This window comes from Anomalospiza imberbis, chromosome 4, assembly GCF_031753505.1.
Source record: "Anomalospiza imberbis isolate Cuckoo-Finch-1a 21T00152 chromosome 4, ASM3175350v1, whole genome shotgun sequence".
NCBI classification, from domain to species: Eukaryota; Metazoa; Chordata; class Aves; order Passeriformes; family Viduidae; genus Anomalospiza; species Anomalospiza imberbis.
Genome location: NC_089684.1, coordinates 45,139,637 through 45,154,733, shown reverse-complemented (window position 1 = coordinate 45,154,733; position 15,097 = coordinate 45,139,637). Strand labels below are relative to the sequence as shown.

At 56.7% G+C, this 15,097-nt stretch overlaps 1 protein-coding gene across 4 annotated transcripts; it reads left to right on the top strand.

Moving 5' to 3' along the window:
- Positions 1–1,461: 1,461 nt before the first annotated feature.
- Positions 1,462–15,030, top strand: RBPMS (RNA binding protein, mRNA processing factor). 4 transcript variants are annotated; one of them, XM_068188272.1, is made up of 9 exons: positions 1,462–1,611; positions 7,527–7,604; positions 7,768–7,806; positions 7,915–7,977; positions 8,700–8,850; positions 9,451–9,581; positions 11,279–11,348; positions 12,655–12,760; positions 13,372–15,030. In XM_068188272.1, exons 1-7 carry the CDS (start codon positions 1,549–1,551, stop codon positions 11,339–11,341), a joined length of 588 nt encoding a protein of 195 aa, XP_068044373.1. In that variant the 5' UTR covers positions 1,462–1,548; the 3' UTR covers positions 11,342–11,348; positions 12,655–12,760; positions 13,372–15,030. The 4 variants fall into 4 exon arrangements, with proteins under 4 accessions (XP_068044373.1, XP_068044374.1, XP_068044371.1 ...); XM_068188273.1 differs by lacking the exon at positions 9,451–9,581; XM_068188270.1 differs by lacking the exon at positions 1,462–1,611 and having other exon boundaries at positions 6,613–7,604.
- The last annotated feature ends 67 nt before the right edge of the window (positions 15,031–15,097 follow it).

Below are 15,097 nucleotides of genomic sequence, written 5' to 3'. Positions count from 1 at the left end.
AGGAAAGGAAGCGGTGCAATATCTGCTGGACCAAATTGGATTTTCTCCCCAAGTCCAGTTTCATGGCTACAAAAAATCCAAACCTCCCCTTTTTCCAGTTTGTGATTCCAACCTGGGTTCCAGCGCTGCTGGGGAACTGCAGCTCTTCCCCAAAGCTGAGTCCAAATAAGGGTTGTGATTATTGCCCCACCCACTGTCCAGCTAGAGCTTTTTGTGGAGATACCTGTGGAGGGGGAAAACAAAGAGAGAAAATACATCTCTAAATTCTCCCCTTGCTGAAAATCTACCCCAAAAGCCAGAGGCTTCAGCAGATTCGGGTGACTACATCAGTCCCTGTGCTCTAGATTCCCTCTGGGGTCAGCTGCCCTTGTAGCCAGACACTTCCCACTCCCCCAAATCCAGCTGGCACAGCTCATTTTTGCCTCCTTCCCGGCCCGAGAGCTTCTGTCCTGTGAATCGCTGCTGCGGGGATGCTGCAAACCTGTGGGTGGCCAGGCTGTGTCCCCTGGGCAGCCGGCAAGACAGGCGGGCATCTGCCTCCAGGTCTGTTTAGGCCGATGGGGCGCAGAAAGGCAAGCGGGAAGGAGCCTTATGCCCCAGGCAGGATGTCCTCGGTGTCACCTCCGGCCCGAGCATTGTGCGCGGGCAGCACCTGGGCGGGACACAGCTGCTGCTCTCCACCCCGAGGGTCTCCCTCACCCTGCTGCGGGGCTGAGCGCAGCCCTGCGGGAGCACAGCCTCCTCCCTGGGGCTCTGCAGGGCTGGAACGACCCAACACCGAGATCTAGAACGAAGCCTGCACGATGCCAGGGCCAGCGCAGGCTCAGCAAAAGCCTAGCCTAAGCATGAAGGCTAAATGCAGTCCCCGGCCGGGCAGGGAGGGGTTGAGCCCCCAGGTGGGGCCAGTTGGGTTGATGAGCTCCCGCTGGTCCTTCCACTGCCCCCAGCCCTGCATCGGGTGTCCCCAGCACTGTCCCCGCCTCTGCCCCGCAGCCCTGATGCATTCTTGTCCCTGGGACTGTGCCCCATGTCCCCAGCCTGGTGTCCTGCATCCTTAACCTTACGTCCTGTGTCCCCAGCCTATGTCCCGTGTCCCCAGGACTGTGTGCCCTCTGCCCAGCCCTGTCCTATACCCCCAGCCCGTGTCCCATGTACCTGAGACTCTGTCCATCTCCCCATTCTTGTGACCCGTGTCCCCAGCCTTGTATCCGGTATCCCCAACCCCATGTCCTGGACTGTCTTCTATGTCTCCAGTACTGCCCTGTATTCCCAACTCCGTGTCCTGTGGCCCCGTAACGTCTTGTGGCCTTGTGTCTTACGTTCCCAGCACTGTGTCCCCCGCTCCCATCGCCCACGTCCCATATCCCTGCGCTCCTCCATCCCCCCGCGGCCCGGTCCGTCCCCGCCGCTGCGCCGCGCCCCCGCCCCGTCCCTCCCCGGCCGCGCCGCCCCGCCCCGGCCCCCCCGCCGCCGCCGGGACCAGCCCCCAGCGCCGCCCGCCCGGACGCGGCTGCCGCCGGCGGGACGAGGAGCCTGGCCGGTCGCACCATGAGCAGCGTCCCCGCCGACAGGGAGGGCGGCCCCGCCGACACCAGCCTGCCCGAGGAAGAGGTACCGGGGGGGACACGCACCGGGGATTTGGGGCGGAGGGGGTCCAGCTTCCCCCTCCCCACCCGCGGTCCCAGGGAGCTGCGCTCCGCGGGTGCCTAGGCACCTCCGCGGGATGGTGGGTCCGCGCCGCGGGGCTCCCGCCGGCTCCCAGTACCCGGGGCTGCTGCGGGCGGGGACAGGGACGAGCGGCGGGAGCGCATCCCCGCTCCCCGGGACGCTCCCATTCACGGCCCGCATCCCCCTGGGGCTCGCCGCAAACGCCCCTCCGCCTCGCCGGAGGGAACCTGAGGGCGCGGGGAGCCCCACGCGTGACACGGATCGCCCCGGGGGGCGTGAGGGATAAATCAGGCTCCCCCCGGTCCCGCTGCCGGTGCCCGTGGATACCATGCACCCAGCGGCCGCGCGTCTCTTTCCCATGGGTCTCACCCTAAAAATGTCCGAAACGCTCCCATCCCCACGGGAGACCAACCCCACACCCCGTCACGGTGAGAGCCGGTATTCTTCATTTCAGCCGCAAAGTTCCTGGTTTTGCCCGTGACCTTGAGATGGGAATTTGGACTTTGTGAGGGTGAGAGCGGGAAGATTCCGATCTGAGATCTCCTCCTTACCCTCCACCCGGCTGGGCTGCTCCAGCAGGTCCCTGCTGGGCTCCCCGGTTGGTGGCCAACACCGGGATCAACACCGCAGCTCCATCGCCCGCTGCCGCCTGCCTTCATTTGCTTATTCCAGAGGTGGTTCTGGCTTCAAACTTCCCAAAGTTTCCTAAAAAACGGGGAGTTTTTTTCCACTGGGGGCCTTGCGGGGTGTGTGGGAGATGATGCTGCAGCTCTGGTGGGCATGGCAGTGGGTGACACCCATGGAGGCCTGTTGCCTTTTCCAAAAGCATGGCCTTTTCCAAAACCATGCCGGCAAAGGGCAGCCCTCGCTATGCTCCCGGGCAGATCCGGAGGGCCCGGGGCTGGCTGTTGCACTGCTGATCCTCAGGGACCCCCTGACCGGTGATGCCGGACATGGGGAACACCCGGAGGGGAGGGCTGGGAGGTGCCAGGGACACGCACTGAGCCGCGGACACACGAGGAGGGCGATGCCCGCTCCTGCCTGCAAGCCGCGCTGCTCCGGTGCCAGGCAGGTATTTTCCCTGCAGGACTTGTTCCAGCCCAGGCTGGAGGAGCCGGTGCTGTCTATTTGCTCAAGCGCAGGGAAAGGGGTTACTCAGCTACTGTGCCTCACCTCCCCCCTCCCAGGGCTTGCCTTCCAACCTCCTGTTCCCTCAGAAAAGAGGGAGAAGCAGTCCCCATCCCGGCGAGGCCAGTCGGGGTGCTTCCAGGTGGGAAAAGCCCCCACTTCATGCCCGCTCCTCCCGCCTGCTCCTGGCGCCCGGGTGGCTTCCCCGTCCCTCTCGCCTGTCTCCCCCGGGAAGGAACCCCCCGTCCAGGGGAGCTGTGGGCCAGGGGCTTCCCCACGGAGGAGCCGGAACAATCTGGGAAGGCGGTCACGTCACTTTGGCTGGGCGAGAACGGCATGTAAAAGGCTCGGCGGCGGCCTTATTTGGTAGCGGAGTGGCTGCGGAGAGCCCGGCTCGTGGTCCTCGTCCCCATCCCATGCCAGATCCCTCATCCCGGGGGAACCGTGCCATGGGGAGGGGACCCCAGGGATGCTTTCTAGGGGGAATGTGCCCAGCGAGTGGATAAAATCTGCCCCCATGGCCCCTGTGTTGCATCCCCCCCGCGCTCCTGCTTCCTTCCCTCCTTGAAGCGTGGGGTCTGGAGGGTTTGGGAGCAAACTCCAGGCGGGACAGGGACGAGTGTGACCCGCGCCTGATCCCGCCGCTCCTCCGCTCTGTTGCAATCCCCCATCTGCTCCCTTGGCTGCTCACTGCCTTTTCCTCTGCCGCTTCCTCGTTCCAGCCCCGGCAGCTCTGGACTCGCTTTTCCCCAAGGGCTGTTCCTCTCCTCCCGTCCTTCACCGGACGTGCGAGAACCGTGATTTTCCAGCAAAGCGGCTACGGGTGGCGAGGCCGGAGATCTATCCCGGTCCTCCCGCATCCCCCGGGCGGAGGAGCCGGCATCCCTCGGCCTCAACCTTGTTTATGTCGGGGAGTTTTGCGGGCTGAAGGCATGCGTACACACAGCCCGGGAATCTAAACCCAGCCGAGGAAGACGCTCCATTAGCCAAGAGACTATTTATGCCAGGACTAATCCCGGCGGGGCGGGAATGCACCCCGCCGCGGGGGAGGCAGCACCCCGCTTTGCCGGGAATGGGAGGGGAAGCCCTGCTCGCCCTGTTGCACGGCTCGATGGCAGCCCCGTGCCATCGCCCTCCCGCTCCCCCCGGGATCCGGTGCCTCCCCGGCGGCGGGCAGTCAAGCGGATAATCGGCTGGTGGAGAATTAAAGCGAGCCCCGCTGGAAGGGGCGCACGGACGCTGGAAGGGGCGCACGGACGGACGAGGGATGGGAGCTGGGCTGAAGGAGGCGATTAAATGCCTCGTGGATGAATCACACGGACGCCTCCCGCCTCCCCGGGGCCTGTTAACGTTTACCGGGGGTGGTTTGGGCAGGGCAGGGCAGGGGACCAGGACCATGCTGGCAGGGCATTGCTGCTGGGGCACCCGGCATCCTTCCGAGCACTGCCGTGTGATGGGGGTCCAAGCCAAGCAAATGCCCCCCTGGTACCTCCTTACCTGCAGGAGACAAACCTGGCTTGTGGCTTCATGTGAGCATGAGGAGGAGGAGGGCTGCTGGCCCTCCATCACAGACCTCTTCATGCTGGGGTCATCCTTGATCCATGCTCTGGAGACCCCAGTCACCTCCTGGCCCAGATCTTTGCCTCTCCTTGCATGTCCTCAGCCCTGACCATCTCAGGAAACCTCCACAGATCCTTTCCAGTATCCCTTAAACTGGCCCAAGACAAGATGCAGGGTTTCAGGGACAACAGACTGGGATGGTGGGATGCAAAGCTGAGAGGGACAGGCCAGAAGAGGGATGGAGGTGATTTCCAAGGAAGAGGAGAGTAGCACAGATGAAGAGCAGACTTCCTGCAGGGAGAACAAAAGCCAGGAGGGGACACATCAGGAGTGAGGCAACACAGGTAGGATCCAGCAGCCCTGGCAAATCTGGGAGCTGTGGGGTGCAGCAGCAGGAGCAGAGGAGGACTGTGGGAAATGGACTTGGAGCAGTCCCATAGCTGCCATCCCCATGGAAGAAAGTCAAGGTGGTCACCTTTGAGCTCCTCCTGAAGCAAACATTGGCACTTCTGGCTTTTAAAAAAATCTTTGGTTTCACCCCAAATTTAAGGAAGAAGGAGAGACAGAGAAATGCTCCACCAAATAGAAACGGAAAGATGTTCGTACAGCAGAACTGAAACAGCTCAGGATGTCCAAAAAACCTGTGGGATTTAAGCTGGGGGAATCCCATGCTCCAGCACCCTTTAATCCTTGCTCGAGAGCTGTAAGTCTGGCCCTGTCCCATGACGTCCTTGGGAGCAGGAGCCGTGCCTGATCCACCTCTCTGAGGGAGTAATTCTTCCCTATGGGAGAACATATATGTGCCTGCTGCCTGGCAATTTCTCTGATAAGGCTTTCCATTTTTCCTGCTTCAGGGAAGGATTTTGCCCTAGGAGTGTTTCTGGTAGAGGATGGGGACTGAATCCCTGGGATCTCTCAGCACAAAAAAACCTGGAGCAGCTCCCTGAAGGCCAAAGCTCCCCTTCCATTTAAGGGCAGGAGTAATATTTCTGTCTAGAATCATTCCCTTGGCAAAAGGGTATCTGTCCAGCCTGCTGGGATTATCCCCAAGGATGCTCCCTTGCTCTGCCAGTCCCACCTGCTCGTTAGCCAGCGAAAGGATGCTGTTTAAGTGGGATATACTCCAACATCCCTGGGGCTGGGTGCATTTGCGGGGTGCAGATGGGGAGCACCCAGGACCTCATGTCCATCCCCTGCCCTGGGCCCCAAAAACCCTTTTGGGGCTGGAATCCAGCTGGGGGATCCTTTGGAGCCCTTCTCCCTCTTGCTGCTGTATAATTTTACAGATTCAAACTTGGCCGACCCACGTTTGAACTTGCAGAGAAAACAAAGTCATTAGAGAAGAGAAGCCCTTCCTCTGTGGGGCTGAATTTCGGAGGGCTCCTTGGGATCTTTCATCTCTGTCTCTCTCCCATGTGGCTTTGGGGACAAATGGTCTGGCAGGCTTGGGCATGCACGGTTTGGATTTCAGGTTTGGATTTCAGGGATGCAGCAAGCTGGCAGCAGGTTTCCCCACTACCCCCAGTCCCTCCCACTGGAGGTCCCTAGTGTTTCCTAAAGCTCCCCAAAGAGAGGAGAAGCAGGAAGCCAGGGATGGCTCCAGGGATGAGGGAGACAGGGGACACTGTGCAGGGATGTTTGGCCTGCTCAGGATGTAAACCCACCTGGGAGGGTGGATGTATCTGGAGAGCTGATTCCCTGGACAGCAGGCGTGCTCAGGAGAACCTATCTGCAAGCCAGTACTTTTTACCCTAGGAAAGGAAAAGTTTGCTTTCTTTAGGTTGAATTTCATGGACACAAGGGGAGATACTCCAGGTGAATCCCTCCCTAGCCCTAGAAATTTGGACAATGTCTCCACTGGGGGACGGGGCAGCACTGAACACTGTGGGATGCTCCATCACTCCCTGGTCTCAGCAGACAGACAGAAAGCTGGCAGGGGTCCCCTAAAGAGCTTGGGGGGATGGTCCCAATAGAGGGGACAGGCTACCAGGCTGTGCCTGCCTGTAGCCCTGGCTCAGGAAGGGGTGAGGACATCCCTTCTCTGCTGATCTCATCCAGCCTGGATGCTGGTACCCACAGGGATGATGATGGTGATGATAATGCTGGCACCCAGGATGGGTATCACTGGGGCTGTTGACACAAGGGCTGTGTGCAAACAGCTGAGTACCTTTTGTTATTTAATAGATATAGGTCAGCCAGAGGTTTTGTTCCACAAAGCAGGAATGTTTGCTGCTCCCAGGCTGGGAGATGGGGGAGATAGCTTATCTGCAAGAGAAAGAAGAAATGTCAGCAAAAGAATAGGCCTGGGCTGGCTGTTTCTGGCTGTTTCCCATGTCTCTTTCCCAGGGAATGGGGCAAGCAGGGTGCCTGGCCAAAAAAAATTAAATAAAATACATTGAGGTTTTCCCCTTCTACAGCCCAAAGGGTTAGGATAAGATTTTGGGGATTAGGAGAGGAACAGCAGGTTCAGTTCCCCACACTGCTCTCTTGGTTACAAACTGGTTGTAAAGCAAAATCATCCCAGTTTGCCCATCCTTGACAAGCCCCACATCCCCCCTCAGGGTGGTGGGAGCAGAATTTCTGCCAAACATCCCAGCTTTGAGGATGCTGCACCGTGATAAACATTACATCCATTCAAAAAGGGTTAAAACTCCTTAAAAGGTGACTTTTACAAACCAGGGACTAGCTGCTTAAATCCAGCCCCCTCTAAACCAGAGCCTTTCCTCCAGGAGGAAGAGTTGGTGTTTGCTTCTCCCAGTCCTTAATGAGCTGCTGCAATTAAACTGAGACAATAGGCATTGTCTGTGGAGTCCAGGAACCGCTGGGGATGACGGGGAGAAATCCTGTTTGCCAGACCGTGGTAGGAAGGTGCTGGGATTCTGTGAGCTTTTTATCCTGGAGAGGACTGCTGGGGTGAGGACGGGTCTCTGTTACCCGTCCACAGTGCCTTAGCAGCTTCCTCCATGGCCACATGAAGGATGGGGCCACCTCTCCCAAAAATTCAGCATTACTCAAGTGTGATGCAAAACCAGCACATTGGCTTGAGGCTTTTGTCTTGCCCAGGAGGTTCCCCTTGGGCTGGCATTGTCTCTCTGGCTATGGAGAGCGTGGTGTATCCCCAAGTTAGGGACGAGAGAGGGTCCCCAGGAACCTCCTTTCTTCTTTTCCAGGTGAGGACACTCTTTGTCAGCGGATTGCCTCTGGACATTAAGCCCCGGGAACTTTACCTGCTCTTCAGACCCTTTAAGGTATCACACTGGGGAGGGAAAGGGGGGCTGAAAGCATGGGGATGGCCTCTGCCCCAGCCCCACGGCCCCAGACCACTGAAGTCTAATTCAGTGAGCTATTCAGTTATTATTATTTAATCATGGGGATCTTCACCAAACACCCTTTTTAATCCTTTCCTTGCAGGGGTACGAAGGGTCTCTCATCAAACTCACCTCCAAGCAGGTAGGAGCTGCTCCAAAGGGTGCAACCATCCCACCATTCCCTGGGGTGAGGGGCTCCCCTCTCTGCTCCCCATGAACCTGACTGATGACTCCTGTCCTTCCTCTGCAGCCCGTGGGCTTCGTCAGCTTCGACAGCCGCTCCGAGGCGGAGGCAGCAAAGAACGCGCTGAACGTGAGTGTGCCTGGCTCAGCCACTCCATTGCTCCATTTTCCCCTTGTTTCCCTGTCCCCAGAGACTCTCTGAATTCCTCCATCCCTAGGATGTGCACCTCCCATGCCAGCCAGCCCCATGGCATCCCCATCCCTCGAGACAATCCCATCACTGTTTCTCAGCTGCATCCTCCCTCCTGGAGGGCTGCATCCCTCTCACCTTTCTCAGGGCCATCCAGGAGGGCTTGAACCCTCAGAACTCAAGCCTTAGATACGAGTGAGAAAGAGCATTCCCAGCCTCTGCTGTTTATTCAGCAGGAAAAATCCCAGCTAAGCCTGCAAAAGAAAAAAAACAAATTTCACTTTCTTTTAGCAACTTGTGAAGTTACCTGAACACAGTCACAGGCAGAACTGTGTGGAGCTGGTTCTCCAATTCCTCCCCAGCTCTCCCTGCGTTTTGGTTCAGGGTTGTTTTTTCCTTCCCTTCGTTTTCAATGTAAAACTTTTTTTTTTGGCTCCACTAATCCCTCTGGATAAGAGCTTGGCCTTGCGGGATGCCGACTGCCAAATATGGTGCCGATGCTAAAGATGCTGGAGGAATGTGAGCTGCCTCGGGGCCCGGCAAATTAGCTCATTTCAGGGCTGCAAGTTGAAAAAACCCATAAATAACGGGGAGTTATTTTTGCTGCGGGGCCGGCACGCGGCAGTGCTCGCCCACCCGCCGTGCCTCCTTCCCTCCCGCAGGGCATCCGCTTCGACCCTGAGATCCCCCAGACGCTGCGGCTGGAGTTTGCCAAGGCCAACACCAAGATGGCCAAGAACAAGCTGGTGGGCACCCCAAATCCCAGCACCCCTCTCCCCACCGCCGTACCTCAGTTCATTGCCCGGGAGCCCTGTGAGTACCCCCTGCACTGCCAGCAGGACTCGGGTTGGCAGGCACCAGGGCATGGAAGGAGCAGGGATACCGTGAGGGGGTGGCCAAGGGGAATATCAGGTTCCATTGGAAGTGTTGGTACCTGCTTGCTGTGTGGTGGCACGTGCTGGGGGGTTCCCAAAGGAGAGGACCTGGGACAGGTGACAGCCAGCAGGATGAGGTCTCAGGAGAGACCTCGGCGATGCCCTGCTGTGAGTGCTCCATGCCCATTTCCGCTTCTGGAAGAGCTTCTCTTGCGCAGACGCCGGCTCCTCACCCTGCTGTTGCACACGGGCATGAGCTGCACACTCTCCTCTGCTGAATCCCTGGGATTACTAAACCTCTTGGAGACAAGGAGCCCAGCTTTGGCTCCCTGAGCGATGCCCCCAGCCCCGTAGCATTGCTCACCCCGTGTTATCCCAGCGGGGGAATGCTGTGTTGGCTTTGTGTGTCGGCTCTCAGTGGTGGCATCTCACACTCGTCCAGGGCCAGTTCTGCTCCTGCACCAAGGGGAGAAGGAAGGATGCAGCGAGGGTCACAGCCTTTTGGTCACCATTAACTCTCCCTCTTCTTCTCTTGCAGATGAGCTCACAGTGCCTGCACTTTACCCCAGTAGCCCTGAAGTGTGGGGGCCGTACCCTCTGTACCCAGCGGAATTAGCACCTGCTCTACCTCCTCCTGCTTTCACCTATCCCGCTTCGCTGCACGCCCAGGTAATTCCGACCCATCCGCCTCCACCGCTCACCCTCCCCTGCCCGCCTTCCCTTCGGTGCTCGTCGCACCACTAACTCCGCCCGGCTCACAGGCACTCACTCCCCGCTCCCCGAGATTTAGGGAAGGCTCCCAAACGGAGCTGAACACTGGCAGGGGTCCTGTCTTTCCCCAGACACCTGCCTCTGCCTTCCTACTTTCGCTGGTACCTGTGGTGGGGCAGGTGGTGAGGGAGGAGGGAGGGCTGGGAATGCTCTCAGGGTCTGGACCATCCCCATCGCTCCTGGCACTGAACCATCCGGCTGCCAGTGCGAGATGAGGGCTCCAGAACCCCTGGCTGCCCCTGCAGCATGGCTGGGATGCGATGTGCTGTTCATGGGGTGTGAAGCCAAACAGCTCTCACGGGGAGGAGAGGGAAGCAAAGCGCAAATGGAGGGTCCATCTTTTATTGACGAGGTGCTGCCTCGTCACAAGCGCTTTCTGCCGGCTTCCACTGCCGCTGGCCCCCGATGGCAGCATGTGGCTGTTAAAAATTAACCATCCGCCTGGGAGAGGAGCGGGGAAAGAGGAGGAGAAGTGGAAATGGCGGAGGAAGAGGATTTCTTTGCAGTGCCAGCCTTGCAGCATCATGGGGATGCTGGGAAAGGACCCCTGCCACAAGAGGGGAAAGGGCAGCTACCTCCTCAGCATCCATGCTGGACATCATCCTGGCTTTTGCTCCTAGCTGCCGGCTCCAGCTCAGTGATGAACAGGAGGTAACAAGCACATGGAAATAGATTTGCCAGATAAACTGCATCCAAAAGGCTTTTGGCCTTGGCTCGCCAGGATTGAGCCAGGTTATTCAGAGCCATCATCACTGGAGCTGGAGCAGCCAGGGGCTGGTTTGAGCAGAAGGGTGAGGAGAAGTGCTCAGTGTGCAAACCATGTGCAGCCTTTGGATGAAACTCCAGCTTTTTGGGCCCTGCTGTTCATAGGAAGAGCGTTGGTAAATATTATTGCAGCTACGTACTTGCCTTGTCAAATAACTGCTAACAGGCAGCACCTGCCCTGCTCAGGGAAGTGCACAGCCAAGGAAACAGAGGCATACAGAAGCTCTGAGGGTCCCTCGGGAAAACCCAGGCTGAGACCTGATGTTAGACAGAAGCAATATTACCTGATGTGAAATATCAGCCTAGTGGGGAGGGTGCTGGTTGCACCTTCCCATCTTCCTGTGCAGCTGCCGGAGTTGTGGGTTTGCTGGGTGGGGGCTGGAGACTGGTGCCACCATCCAAACTGGAGCTGCTTCGCTGGATCCTGCAGACAGCAGCGGGACCAGGAACTGCAGGATGGATGGTGGGGCTGGCTCGGAGTTATCTGGCAGAGCACTGAGTGCCTGCATGCCAAATTTTGGCATCTGATGTTATCCGCCCCGTTTCAAGCAGGCTTTGCAGGAGCTAAGAAGGGTGAGCTCACTCTTGCTCAGTGGGACCATGGTGCTGTTGTTCCAGCTCCATCCTGCTGGAAGCAGCCACGCCAGGGGCTGTGCTCAGCCTCAGTGTAACTGTTGGAATTGGAGCTGGGATGGCTGTACTACTGGTGTTCCAACCTCCCTCCACCCTGAGCCTGGGAAAAGCCAGGAAAAGGGATCCCAGATGTAGCCTGATTTTGCCAGGGTGGGCAGCCACCCTCCTCTCACCTTGTGTCCCCCTTGCCTTTGCAGATGCGCTGGCTCCCTCCCTCCGAGGCTGGTTCTCAGGGCTGGAAGTCCCGTCAGTTCTGCTGAATGCCGGGTGAGTGCCACTGTCCCGCTCCCATCCTTCTGTGCTGCCTGGGGACCACCTCCACCTCTATCCTGAGCTTCCCCCACTGCGACTCCCAGGGTCTCCAGCAGCTCAGGGTGGGTTGCCACTTTTCAGCAGACACCCCAAGTCCATTTCCCTCCTCGTCCCCAGAAGGGGATGTCCATGCCACCATTCACCCCAACACTTTCCCACATGTCGTGGGGCAGGATGGAAAGGCATCATGCCAGAGGAGGGTGTTGTGATGGAAAAGGCAGCCCTGACACCATCACCTCATTAAACCTTAAGGAAAACTATCTAGGCAGCCCTGGGTGGTCGGGCTGCCAAAACAAGAAGCACAGCTTTACCTAGCACCCGGCTGCCCAGCAGGAGGGAGGGATGGATCCCATTCCATCTGGGACCTCTTCAGATGGAAAAAACCTTGCAAGATACGCTCTACAAATAACTTTGGCCTTTGTGGATAAATAAACAAAGGGGACTCATATGGAAGAGGGAAAATAGCCTTGGTGGACACTGAGCACTGCTTGGCCTGCGATCCCAGCCTGCCTGGACCATCCTAGCTGGGAACAATCCCTGCTGGGAAGCCTCCTGCTTCCACACCCGCCTGTGGAGAAATGCCAGTGGATCCAAAGCTCTGGCATCAGCTGCCCATGCTCGCATGTGACTGCTCTGCCCATCTGCCTGGCATCAGTAGCCCTGTGCTACGGCCACAAGGTCACTCAGCTGGGAGGGCACGAGGCCCAGCCCTGGCTGCAGCCGGCCCCAGACTTGGATCCATAAAGAATTCACCGGCTATTTTAGACCCAGCAGATAAAAATAGGGAGTAGCGAGGCTTTGGGAACCAATGGTTCTTCCAAAATATGCAACATGGCAATGTTTCCAGCTAAAACGTAAGCAGAGACGCTTTTGGGAAGGGGAGATGAGCAAATCCCTCGATGCAGGTCCACCAGCCCAAGAGCCACAGTGGGTGGCGAGGATGGAGGCTCAGGGACCTCCTGTTTCCCCTTCCAGGCTCCTCCAGCTGGGAAGGGCACAGAGGGTTTGGCTGAGGGCCTGGCTCTCCTGACTGCATCTGTCTGTATTTGCTGCCTGGAGCCCATCATGGCAGGGCTAATCCCACAATCAGGTTGGAAAAGGCGTCCGAGACCACCAAGCGCCATCTTTGGCCCAACTAAGCTGCAAGCTGTCCCCTCAGGAAGTGCTGACTGCAGTCACTGGGAAATCACCCCTCCCCAGAGCACAATGACCTCAGTCTCCAGTGCCAGCCCCCCTCACTCTCTGCTGTGTCCTCCCACAGGTCTCAGGTGTGTGATGGTGGCCTACAGTCAGTCTTGTGGGTATTAATGGAGTCTTCCAAGGTGGCTACTGGGTTGATGTGCTCTCCACAGGACCTCAGTGTGCTGGTAAGGACGCCACCCTGCGGGCTTGGCTGCTTTGGGAAGGGGGCAGAGGAGTGAGGAAGTCAACACGATGTCCCTGAGGGAATAGGTCCTGAGGTTGGCACAACCCTGGGGCTGCTCCAGCTAGTGCCCTGCAGAACCATGGCTCCGCCATTCCCACCCTGATCGCTGTTATCTGGGGTGAGAGTTTCCACAGCCAAAGAATGCCTCTCGGCTTTGAATTACCCCCGCTAATCTCATCTCCGTCCTTGCTTCCTGCCTTGGATCAACAGAGACTGAACTCCTCTTAACTGCAAAATGCAACTCACACTTAACTCCCAGCTTCCCAGTTCCAACCCCGGGGACTGAAGCCAATGGGAGGAACAAAGTGGGATCAGTGGGGTTCTTTGTGCCAGGGATGCTATGGCCTCTCCCTGCAGCCATGTCCTACCTTGCTCTTTCCCTGCTAAACAACTGTCCTTAGAGCATGGTCCTGACACGAATTCCCAAAACAAGCCTCCCTCTCCCCCCTACCTCGCTTCCTTCCTTCCACGAAGGAAGAGAGATTAACCACAGCCCTTTTTCCTCCATCACAGCTGCTCTTTTTTTTTTAACACCTCTCTTTGTTGTTTCAGGCTTGAAAAAAAACCTCACACAAGTTTGGATTCCTCCAAGACTTTCCCACAGCCTCTATCACACATCTGCTCTCCTAGAAGAAAAAAGAAAAACATACCTAGTAATAATATTTTCCTCTTTTACACTGTATATTTGTAAGGAAGAGTGTGCTACTCCTGAAAGCATGGTTTGACAGGCATTGTTGTAGTGTTTGAAAAGGCTTTTCAAATGGAACCATAGGAAAGAAGACTACAAAAAAAAAAACCCAAAAAAAAGAAAAAACAAACTAAAAGAAAAAAACGAAGAACAAAACAAGAGTAAGTATTTTTGTACCAAAGCTCCTCAAGAGGACAATCTTACACCAGGTCGGACCACAGGTTTCGTGCTTGACTTTCAAGGTGTGTAAAGAAGTCTTATTATCCCCTGGCCCCGCCAGCTGCATGTCTAAGGCATGATGTTCACAAGTGTGAGGATGTTGACACACACGATGCGGGTTTGTAGGAACTGTGCTCCTCTGGCTCAGGACCTGTGCTCTGGCCGTGTTGGCAAGGCGTCTGCAGACACTACAGTATTACTGTTTTCTTCCCAGTTGCACCAAATGACGAGCAGGCAGGACAACCAGGAACTTACTTCCCTTGTTTTTTTTTACCTTGGGGCTGTGTTCATAGCTGCTGTGCAAAGCTTCCGTGGGGTACAACAGCTCGGATCAGGGATGGGCAGGCAGCCCACACACGTAGCAAGGTGACAATTTGCCTCCTCCTCCTCCTCCTCCTCCTGCCATGACTGCTCCAAGCTGTTACGGGCAACGTAAACTGCTGTATGGAAAAACATACCAACAAATCCTTGGTTTGCCAGCTTCCTTGAGGTTGGACATGAGTCCTGAGGGGCTTCCTGTTACGCTGAAGTGCTGGCCTGGCCTGGCCTGTGGTTTTAGAGCCGATGTTATGCTGGTCCAGCTGCTCCCTGCGTGGCATTCCCATGTGTCCATGTGCAAAGATGAGAAGTGAGGCTGCCAACATCCTTTACAGAGTTAGAGTACCAGCAGAGAGACTGCTTGACATACTAGTTCTCCTTCTCCTTGCTCCAGGATGAATTCAGAAAAAGAAGAGAGCAAATTGACTCAAAACCTCTATCAGGTTTCAGTTTCTTGTAAAGGGAGGTGCAGAACTTCTCCTTCCATTGCCTTTCCCCCATCTCCATTCCAGCTGCAGGGAACACTGAGCTCAGCTGCTGCCCAGGTCTCACCATAGCCGGTTTTTCCCAGCTGTTCGTGGCCTCGTTAAACATCATCACCTTTTCCTTTCTCCTTCCTCTTGTCCTGTGGGTGGGCCAAAATAAGATGGCTGAGATTCTGGCCGCCAGGGTGGGACAGGGGGATAAAATAAATAGGGTTTTTCACCATCAGAAACTGTCCCGTTGGGGTCTTCTGTAAAAAATGGGCCTGATAAAAGTGATGTGAGAAGAAATCAAATCCAAGACAAACCTCAGAGCGGCTCCAAAAGGAACGATACCAGCGTTCCCAAGCGACAGACTAACTCTTTTAGCAAACTATTTCCTGTACTTTGTCTCGTGGAGAGGAGAGAAGCTTCCACATTGTCTACTCTGCTTTTGGAAATATGTTTAAAGGTACTTTTCTATTGTAATTTTTTAAAAATAAAACCGGTGATTATTATAAGTTACGCGCAGAGCGTCGCTGTGTGCTGTGCATCCGGTTGGGAAGAGGGAGAAGGATCCCAGCACGCCCCT